This window comes from Helianthus annuus, chromosome 15 (assembly GCF_002127325.2).
Source record: "Helianthus annuus cultivar XRQ/B chromosome 15, HanXRQr2.0-SUNRISE, whole genome shotgun sequence".
Taxonomy (NCBI): Eukaryota; Viridiplantae; Streptophyta; class Magnoliopsida; order Asterales; family Asteraceae; genus Helianthus; species Helianthus annuus.
In genome coordinates this window covers 30,925,033-30,936,180 of record NC_035447.2, presented here as the reverse complement: position 1 = coordinate 30,936,180, position 11,148 = coordinate 30,925,033, and the positions used below count along the sequence as shown (strand labels likewise).

General features: G+C 36.1%; 1 protein-coding gene and 1 long non-coding RNA gene across 2 annotated transcripts; both read left to right on the top strand.

Moving 5' to 3' along the window:
* Positions 1–649: 649 nt before the first annotated feature.
* On the top strand, positions 650–1,556 carry LOC110909534 (BAG family molecular chaperone regulator 2). Its single transcript, XM_022154440.2, has 2 exons — positions 650–986; positions 1,120–1,556. Exons 1-2 carry the CDS (start codon positions 701–703, stop codon positions 1,332–1,334), a joined length of 501 nt encoding a protein of 166 aa, XP_022010132.1. The 5' UTR covers positions 650–700; the 3' UTR covers positions 1,335–1,556.
* A 7,455-nt stretch (positions 1,557–9,011) lies between these two features.
* Positions 9,012–10,723, top strand: LOC110909533. Its single transcript, XR_002575428.2, has 3 exons — positions 9,012–9,230; positions 9,770–10,258; positions 10,336–10,723. It is a non-coding gene; the product is annotated as an uncharacterized LOC110909533 (long non-coding RNA).
* The last annotated feature ends 425 nt before the right edge of the window (positions 10,724–11,148 follow it).

The following is an 11,148-nucleotide window of genomic DNA, read 5'->3' as shown; positions in this document are numbered from 1 at the left end:
AACAACTTCAAAATCATACAAATTTTGTTGTTTTATATATTGGATTCATTGGAGTTTGATACCTTATTTTTTTTGGTTAATTACTTTAAGATGGTTAAGACATTTATAGTTTTTGATTTATTGAATTTGTTATTATATGTTTGTGTTTGTTTATCAAGTTGAATACATGATCAATAATAATTTGACTATTAAATATAGAACCGATATTATTATTAATTATAAAAAAATACAGAAATCTTAACTAATTAAAGTCAATTAATAAGTTAGTTAAAAACATCTATATATAAAAGAAACGTATTTGGGGACATATGACACTTCCTCGGGCCCTCTCTAATTATGTTTTCCCACTTAAATCAATCTACTAATTTGGCTGTCTTTGTTTTACAGGAAATATTTATTATATAGTTTAAATTGTTCAGCCTGTGTAACACACGGGGAACTAATCTAGTATTTTTATATATATTTACATGTACAATTAAAATGTTTGATGCCGCCAATTAAGCAACCCTTCACAACCCGGCCCATGTGCTTAATGCCTATCAATAAACATAAAAAAAGATGAAAAGGACAATCCTCCAATATCATATTTAACCCCAATGTTTGCCCTTATTATATTCAACTTCAAGACTAGTATATAACTACCAACTTCTCACCATTCCCTTCCACAAGCATAAACAGAAAGAAAGACATCAAACAAAAGATGATGATCATAAAGTTTAAGTCAATAAAATTGTCTAGAAGTTTTTCGAAATTACGATTTGGCAAGATCAATGACAATAACAATAACAATAGTAAGAGAAACAGAGTTAGTCTCCAACAATGTAATACGACCATTGATGCAGAAGTTAAATGGGAGTTACGACCTGGTGGAATGCTTGTTCAAAAGAGGGAGATCAAAGAGCAAAGCATGGAAGGGGTTATCGTGGTTAGAGTCGTCAGTGGTTCAAAGTGGCATGACATATCTATTCAAGCCACTTCTACTTTTGGTGAGTCATCTATATCTATCACTATCATTAGTTTTGGATTTATGTTTCTAACAATGGCTTCTTGATGGCCGGGTTCCCTAGTCGATTTTTAAGTTAATCATCATTAATTTGAATACCCTTTTCGGTTTTACAGGAGAATTAAAGATGATATTATCAATGGTGACTAGCTTGGACCCAAAAGAGCAAAGAGTATTGTTCAAAGGGAAAGAGAGAGAAGACGAAGAATATCTACACATGGTTGGTGTTAGAGACAAAGATAAGGTGTTGATGTTACAAGATCCGGCAACCAAGGAGAAGAAACTAGTCACAAATGCTATGGTAGCTGCTTATCATACAACTACAGTATAAATAATAGTATTTATATATCGTCATGAGCTAGAAGAACATATTGTCTTACCAAGTATGGCCTCTTGACTAAAAGATTGGCCGGTGATGATTATAGCTAAGTTGAGTAGTGTTTTGTTACAAATTTTTAGATCGTCCACACCTTGGTTAACAATTAACCTACTAAAGGTTTGTGTGTTTCCTATATTTCATATGTAAAAAGGCAAAACTATGTACATGTTTATTTTATTTCATGAACTACAACCTTAATGCATCCAAACTTTATAGGTAAATCTTTACATTTGGAGAATTGGAGTCAAGTATTTGCTTTTGAAAGTGTTGAGCTCAATTCATATTGTTGATTATGACGAGATGATTAATAAATCTAGAAGTTATCTCGTAACATAACTTTTCTATGAAGTAAACCCTTATTTATATAACAAAAAATAATAAATATACTAGTATTAGAACCCTAATAAACAACAAAATAAATATTAAAAAAAAAGATGAGAGTACACCCTATCTAGTGTTCGTCCAAATTTTAATTAGGCCGTGAGGTGTGGTTGCTCTCCACCACCGATCACCTCCATCCTCCACATCATCTCACCTCACACCACCTTTCTCTCCATCTCATCAAGGGGTGGTGCCTTCCCTTCACCGAACCAATCAGCACAAGAGAAAGAGAGAGAGAGAGAGAGAGAGAGAATGCACTCGGGGTGAAGGGGGAGAATTCCCCGAGCCCACCGAAACCGAAGAGGGGGGGTTGGTGGGTCTCCCCAAACCACACACCCACACCCCACAGCCTTAGTACCGAGTTGAGTTCTATTAAAATAGTGAATTTTTACTTTCTATGCGCATGTCCCTCATAATTATATAAATAACGATGAATAGTAACTTTATTTTTATAATAATATATATAGCTTTTTATTATACTTTTATTTAATATATTTATAATAGTTTATTATTATATTTACTTTTAATAACATTTTTTAATCTTTTTCCCTTTTTTAAAACCATATATATCCTTCACCATTTTTTAATAATTCTCTTTTAGAACATATATTAATTTATCGATAATTTGATACTTCCTTAATAATTTACGTTTATAACTTTTTTTAAAAACTCATATACGTAGTTGTTCTTGATTTTTTTTTTCTCGATATTTCTTTATAAGTTTTATTGAAAACGAAGTTGTACTCCAAAAAAAAGTTTTTATTTGGTATCATAAAACGGTACGATGATAAAGTAAACCGTCCTATTGGTTTTACTTTCTAAACAACATGCTTTATTTTCAAATCACGTTTGTTTTACATTATCATTTGCTCGGTTTCGCTGCAACACGCGACGTCAAGAAAAAATAGTTGATCAATAAATTTTAGTAACTGAAGTCCACATAAGTAAACAACACAAGGGAGGACAATAGGTGTCAAAAACTAAAATTGAAACCGAAAAACTCACTTATTCCAGTCGGTTTTTTGGAATTGTACCGTGTATTAGATTAATTTTAAAATCTGTTACATTTTTTGATACTAGGATCATACTTGATAATCTTTCACTCGATTACCCAAACTGATACTAAACGTGTTTACTTGTATCAAGATCAAATAAGATAATCTATTTCTATAGATCATACTCTATAATAAAAAAGTTGATAAATGATAATGAATAGTAATTTTATTTTTATAATAATATATGGCTTTTTATTATTTTTTATTTAATATATTTATAATAGTTTATTATTATATTTACTTTTAATAACATTTTTTCAATTTTTCCCTATTTTAAAACCATATATTTCTTTTACCATTTTCTTAATAATTCTTTTTTAGAACATATATTAATTTATCGAAAATCTGATACTTCTTTAATAATTTACGTTTATAACTTTTTTTAAAAACCCATGTACGTAGTTGTTCTTGATTTTTTTCCTCAACATTCTGTTATAAGTTTTGTTGAAAACGAAGTTGTACTCTAAAAAAGTATTATTTGTTATCATAAAACGGTACGATGATAAACTAAACCGTCCTATTGGTTTGACTTTCTAAACAACATGCTTTATTTTCAAATCACGTTTGTTTTACATTATTATTTGCTTGATTTCGCCGTAACTAGCGACGTCAAGAAAAACTAGGTGATCAATAAATTTTAGTAATTGAAGTCCACATAAGTAAACAACACAAGAGAGGACAATAGGTGTTAAAAACTAAAATTGAAATCGAAAAACTCACCTAATCCAGTAGTTTTTTTGGAACTAGACCGTGTATTTACCTATATATTAATAAACGATTGAATTGAACAGTAAAAGGTTATTTTTGTAAATTATACAAGCCCACCATATAAAACCCTCAACCGCTGTTGCAGGACACAGATGCCGTGAGTTGGTTACCTGCGGCCAAACGTCGCCGCCCTAGGTACAGAAAGAGGGAGCCGACCATAGAAAAGGGAACTCCAGGGGGGTTACGCCGACTGTGTTGGCGCGTCAACCGTGAAGCTCATGGTGACTATCGTTTATCTGATTACAAGGCGGTGGTTGATATGACAATAATAGTTCAGGGACTTAAAATGTAATAAATAAAAGTTGTATTGTGGTAGTTATAAGCTGTTAGAAGTATTAGGTGTTAGAATTGTAATAGATACTAGTAAAAGGACCATTTGTGTAAGAACCCAAAGTATTGAAAGGTTGTTAATAAAATGGGCGGGAAGCTAACTAACGGAAGTTAGCTTGTTGTTGGAAAAATCTTCTCTCTTTAGTTCTCTCTCTAAACAATCAAGCCCTAACATTGGTATCAGAGCTTGTTCCGATCAAGCTCCGGTGACCTGTTCATCACATCCGTTCAATTCATTTCTGTGAATCGATCATTGTATCGATTGATTCACCTTCACTTGGGTCCGCTTCATTTCCGATTCGACGAAATCGATTGTTCCGATTTCAATTTTCTGTAATACTTTGCTAATGGCGAATACTCGGCAACAAGAAATGGAGAAACAGTTGAAAGATAGTCAATTGGCGATTGGTAAAATGGAGATTATTGTGCAAGATTTGCAAGCAAATTCCCAATTGATTAATGAAAACATGCAGACGGTGGCTACCAGTGCAGAAGAAAATAAGGCTGCAGTCATGCAGATACAATTGCAACTGCAATCAGTTTTAGACAAAATCACAAGTTTGGAGGCCAATAGGGGGTAATTGCTAATACAGGCCCTCAAGAACAAAGGTTATCAAGATTAGGAAAGCTAGACTTTCCTAAGTTCAATGGTGATGATGTAGAAGGCTGGATTTATAAGAGTAATCACTTCTTTGAAATTGATCATACCCCTGAGAATATGAAATTGAGATATGCAGTGGTGAATTTGGAAGGAAAGGCCTTACTATGGCACCAGGGGTATTTGAGGAGCAATAATCTAACTATTGACACTATTAGTTGGGATGATTATAGAAGATCTGCTGAGGCAAGATTCTCTGTCAACCTGTTTGAAGACGCTCTAGAAGAACTGAAGAACTTACAGCAGACAGGTAGTATTCAAGATTATTGTGATGCTTTTGATGCTCTTCTTAATAAGACAAGTCTGTCAGTAGATCAGGCTGTTAGTCTCTTTGTGGGTGGGTTAAAAATGGAGATAAGATGCTTGGTTAAAGCCTTTAAACCAAGAACCTTAAGGGAAGCCTATGTTGTTGCAAAACAGCAAGATAACATACACAACACTTTGTTTGGTAACACCTTTTACAAGAAATTTCATAACCAAACCAACACTTCTTCTTACACCAAACCTACCACCAGTACTTTTAAACCACCAACTAATGCCAACTCTTTACCACTATTACCTAAACCACTCAATTCACAACCAGTAAAAACCACAAGACGGCTTACCACTAAAGAAATGGCTGAGAAAAGGGAGAAGGGAGAGTGTTTCTGGTGTAATGAGAAGTTTACACCCTCTCACAATTGCAAAAATAAACAACTGTTTTGTATTGAGCTGATTAATGAAGAGGAGCAGGGTGATGATGGGGAAGAAACTGTGGTCAATGAAGAAATACCACATATTTCAATACATGCAATTACAGGGGTGACCTCCTATTCAACAATGAAGATTGTGGGGTACATTGGTACTAGAAGGCTGTTTATTCTAATAGACTCAGGATCTACCCACAATTTCATCAGTCTTAAGTTGGTAGCCAAGCTGCAATGTCTCTTACAACCAGTTAATTCTATGAAGGTGACAGTGGCTAATGGACATCAGTTGGAATGTGGTCAAAGATGTAGTGGGTTCAAATGGATGATGCAAGGAAATTGGTTTAAGGCAGACATGTTGGTCATTCCCTTAGACAACTATGACATGGTGTTAGGAATAGAATGGCTGTCCTTGTTGGGAGATATTGTGTGGAATTTTGCAGAAATGACTATGCAATTTGTGGTTCAAGACAAGACCTATACATTGAAGGGCACAGAAACAAATGGTGTCCAACTTTGTTCTACTGAAAAGATGTCCCATTTGCTCAGTGGAGGGCCAGGGGTAATTCAGTCACAAATCTTTAATTTGCAGCTTAAACAAGATGAGAACAATGACACTTTTGAGTCTAAGGTGTCTGAACCCATACAAAATGACAAATTAAAACAGTTGTTGGATGATTATGATGATGTGTTTCAAGTTCCTTCCACATTACCACCTAAAAGACCATGTGATCATCAAATTGTCCTTAATAATGGGGACAAACCAATTAACCTCAGATCCTATAGATACCAAGCTATTCAAAAAGATGTGATTGAAAAGATGACCCAAGAATTGTTGGATACTGGGGTGATAAGGAGCAGCAAGAGTTCATTTGCTGCACCAGTGGTATTAGTAAAGAAGAAGGATGGCTCTTGGAGGATGTGCATCGATTATAGGCAACTCAATGATGCAACAGTCAAAAACAGGTTTCCCATTCCTTTAATAGACGAACTGTTAGAAGAATTGGGTGGGGCTACTATTTTTTCAAAGTTGGATTTGAGGTCTGGTTACCATCAAATCAGAATGTTTGAGTCTGACATTCATAAGACAGCGTTTAGAACTTACCAAGGCTTATTTGAGTTCTTAGTCATGCCCTTTGGCTTGACTAATGCACCAGCTACATTTCAAGCTTTGATGAACCACACTTTTAAACCATTTCTGAGAAAATTTGTCCTTGTATTTTTTGATGATATCTTGGTTTACAGTCAAGATATTGATCAACATATACAACACTTGCAACAAGTTTTAGAAACACTGAGGAAGGCTCAGTTGTTTGCTAAACTTTCAAAATGTAGCTTTGGTGGGGCAAAGGTAGAATATTTGGGCCACATAATAGACAAAGAAGGGGTAGCTACTGACCCTTCTAAAATTGAAGCAGTGGTTTCATGGCCAGTCCCTAACAATGTCAAACAACTGAGGGGATTTTTGGGTCTCTCAGGGTATTACAGAAGATTCATTAGATCTTATGGGATTGTGGCTAAGCCACTTACTGATCTTTTAAAGAAAGATGCATTTGGATGGTCTGAAATTGCACAGAATTCTTTTGACCAACTTAAGAAGGCTCTAAGTTCAGCTCCTGTGTTGGCCCTACCAGATCTAAACAAGACTTTTATAGTGGAGACTGATGCTTCAGCTTTGGGAGTTGGAGCAGTCTTAATGCAAGATCATCATCCTTTAGCTTTTATCAGTAAGGCATTACCTCCAAGGCAACAGGTACTATCTGTCTATGATAGAGAACTATTAGCCATTTTGTTAGCAGTCAAACAGTGGCATTATTACCTCATCAGTGGTCATTTTATTATAAAAACTGATCAAAAGAGCCTCAAACATCTATTAGATCAGAAAATCACTACACCATTACAACACTCTTGGATGGTGAAGTTGATGCATTATGATTTTGAGATACAATACAAAAAAGGCATAGAAAATGTGGCTGCTGATGCCTTGTCTAGACTGCAGAGTTCTTCAGCTTTATTTGAATTAGCTGTGTCATCTTTTGAGCCACTGTTGCTTCAAAAGATTAAGAACTCTTGGCAACATGATATCAACTTACAACAATTGATTCAAAAATGTGAGGCTCAAGGGCAAGATGGTCATTATACTTGGGATGGGGTTTTGTTGAAAAGAAAGAATGTATTGGTAGTGGGCAATGACCTTCAGTTAAGGAAAGAGATTATTCAGCTTTGCCATGATTCATCCATGGGAGGTCATTCTGGAATTCAAGCTACCCTACAAAGATTAAAAGGGTTATTCTATTGGAAAGGGCAAGCCAAGGGGGTCAGAAATTTTATCAGACATTGTCATGTCTGCTTACAAGCTAAGTATGAGACTGCAGCCTACCCTGGGCTGCTACAACCTCTCCCTATTCCTACTTGTATCTTCTCTGATATAAGCATGGATTTTATTACAGGATTGCCCACTTCCAAGGGCAAAAATGTCATTTTTGTTGTTGTTGACAGATTGACAAAATATGCTCATTTCATTGGCATGACCCATCCTATTTCAGCTACTTCAGTTGCACAAGCCTTTATTGACAATGTGTATAAGTTACATGGGTGGCCCACTACCATTGTGTCTGACAGGGACTCCATCTTTCTAAGCAGATTTTGGCAAGAATTTACTAAGTTGCAGGGCATTGAACTGGCCATGTCTACTGCATACCATCCACAAAGTGATGGCCAAACAGAAGTTGTTAACAGGTGCTTGGAAACTTATCTAAGGTGTATGGTCTTGCACTATGCTAACTCATGGTATCACTGGTTATCATTGGCGGAATGGTGGTACAACACCAATTACCATTCATCTATCAAGAAGACTCCTTTTGAAGCTCTCTATGGGTTTGCTCCACCCCTTCATGTGCCTTACATTCACAAAGATACTTCTGTGGCCAGTCTAGATGATGAGATGTGTTCTAGAGAAGAAGCCCTGACCATATTGAGAACAACTTTGCAGATGTCTCAGAATAGAATGAAGCAACAGGCTGATAAGCACAGATCAGACAGGTCCTTTGCTCCTGGTGCTTGGGTTTATTTGAAATTAAGACCATATGTGCAGTCTTCTCTTCGAGGTGCAGCCTTTACTAAAATCTCTCCAAAGTATTATGGCCCATTCTTGGTTGTACAGAAGATAGGAGAGGCTGCTTATAAATTGGATTTACCTGAGGAGTCACAATTACATCCAATCTTTCATGTGTCGCTGCTTAAGTCTGCTCAAGGTCCTCCCACAAAGGTGACACCTTTACCCAAGGCTGCAAGATTCTCTTTTAAACCATTGAAGGTGTTGGATCACAGGATGATAAGGCAAGGAAAGAAAGCTGTAGCTCAAGTGCTAGTACATTGGGAAGGCCAAACTGCTTTACAAGCTACGTGGGAGAACAAACATGAGTTTTTACTTCGATTCCCTGATTTTGAGCTTTAATGTGCCCTTGAGGACAAGGTCTACCTTGGGAAGGGGAGTATTGATATGACAATAATAGTTCAGGGACTTAAAATGTAATAAATAAAAGTTGTATTGTGGTAGTTATAAGCTGTTAGAAGTATTAGGTGTTAGAATTGTAATAGATACTAGTAAAAGGACCATTTGTGTAAGAACCCAAAGTATTGAAAGCTTGTTAATAAAATGGGCGGGAAGCTAACTAACAGAAGTTAGCTTGTTGTTGGAAAAATCTTCTCTCTTTAGTTCTCTCTCTAAACAATCAAGCCCTAACAGTGGTGGTGCAATTGAGACCTTACAGTCGGCGGCTAGGGTTAATGACTCGAAGGTGATGAAGGAGACGATGTAGATTAAGTTTCAGGCGATCAATGGTGTCAAATGATGGTCGTTCAGAACAAATAGACGGTCGGCGGTGACGGTCAAAACAAGGGAAGACGTTCTCGTCACCTATAGTTTAGGGTTTTGAACGTACCGACGATTAGGAAGGAGATATGTTTGGTAACATTTAATCCTTCGATTCTGTTTTGCCTCTTTGCTTTAATCCTAGGGTTTTTTGCCTCCGGTTTTCTTTTTTAGTACAAGACACGTCTTTCTTTTACATTACTGTTACTAACACAATTTTAATACGAATCATTGTTGTACCTGTGAAGTTTGCATAGTGTTGGTTGCTTCAAGTGTCATCTGTTAATATTAGTTGTCAAATGCATGACATTGTCTAATTTTGATGGAAACTGCTGGGTACTTCTTTTGTCTTGAAGACAGGGCTTTACTATGTAGAAAATGTGATGTTGCCAAAGACACAATTGTCAACTACTCAACTCTATATGTATGGATTCTTACTTATATTGATTATAAAGGACGTTTGATTTGCTATTAGTGAGTTCTATCAGCATAGAGTAGTGTGTTTGTGTTTCGTGTACGTGTATCAATTCATAAACGACATAACGATTACTATGAAAACTGTTTTTTGGATTTTTTATGTTGTCTTACTGTTCCCTTTGTTAATGATTGAATGTTGCGTTTGTTGCTTTGTGTAGGGTGCATATTAAATTTATTGGTTTTTGTTCTACTTCTTGAGACATTCATAAAAGAGAGAAGAAAAAAGAAGCAGTGACACTTCTCTCTCATCTTCATTTCCAAAATACTGCACACATAGTAAAGGTGAGAGAGAGGCAAGATGGCAATGTTCGTTTCAGTGTGCTTCAGGTCTGGTGAAGCATGAAGGCGGTGGTCGTTTCGAGGTGCTTCAGGTCCACCGAGAAGAAGAGGTGCAACAGTGGCTACGGTTTTGAGCAGGGGTTCACTTACCGCCACTGGTTCAGCTCGACCAGATTTCCGAGGAGGACTTGAATGCTTACAGCGGCAACGATCCTCAAAGGCCTCTTCTTATGGCCATCAAAGGCCAGATCTATGAGACTATGATGTCTCGCAAAACAGGTTATCTATCATCAATTTCGAGGGTTTGATTTAGTATTACTTTCAGCTCATCGGCGCCATTCTTAGAGCCGATTCTCATACCAGCACAGGTATATTTGTCCGGGTTCTTCTTTTAATCTACAAACTGATGGAAACTGATTGAATTGCATTTGAAATTTGGATTTAGGATTGTACGTGGCGAATAGAGCTTCCGACAAGATCACTCAGCTCTCTAATGTAGGCGTGCTTTGGTCGTAGTAATTCGATTGTCCCCCTTATATGTATGGAATCATTTATGTTCAGTTCTTGAGTGGTAAACCACTATCGTTATAAAATGCCTTTCTAACTGGCTCAAAGTAGGAAATATATAAAAAGGGTGCAATACAATACAATACTAATAAGTAATATGTGAATTTTGTAGCTATGAGTTTGCTTTTACTGAAAACTTGCAAAATTAATTGTTATAGCTGCTATAGTGTTGCCAATTGTATGTGATTAATGGACCTGCACAAGATTTAGTCACTGGTATTTTTATATGCTGTGGAATAAGTAGAAAGTGGACTAAAATATTATACCATCAGTTAGTCGTTCTCTATCATTGTGTTGTACTTATGGTGCTCGGCAGTGTTACTTTTATTATTCTATTCTAATATTATCAAAAATGAATAACCTTGCTAAGTGGAATTTTTTTTCTGAAAACGAAAAGAAAAAGCTAACACAGGATCTTCAAAAAGAGAGAGCTAGAGCGGAATCGGAGAAAAACGAGCTGATGAAATGTCGAAAACTTTAAAAACCAAACAAGCGAAAGTTGAAGCTCTTAAGTCTGAGAAAAAGAATAACGATCTAAGTTCACAGAAATCCGAGCATCGGAATTTGGAAACAGAAATTGGGCGGCTCAAAGAGCTTTATGAAAACGAGATAAAACTAGCTTATTGTGAGGCAAAAAAAGCCGAAACCGAGAAGAGAAACACCCACAAAGTGAAAGAAATGTTGAAGACTC

Coding starts and splice junctions, on each gene's coding strand:
- LOC110909534 (XM_022154440.2), top strand. CDS start 701: ATGATGATCATAAAGTTTAAGTCAATAAAATTGTCTAGAAGTTTTTCG. Junction 987..1,119: donor TCAAGCCACTTCTACTTTTG/GTGAGTCATCTA, acceptor TCGGTTTTACAG/GAGAATTAAAGATGATATTA.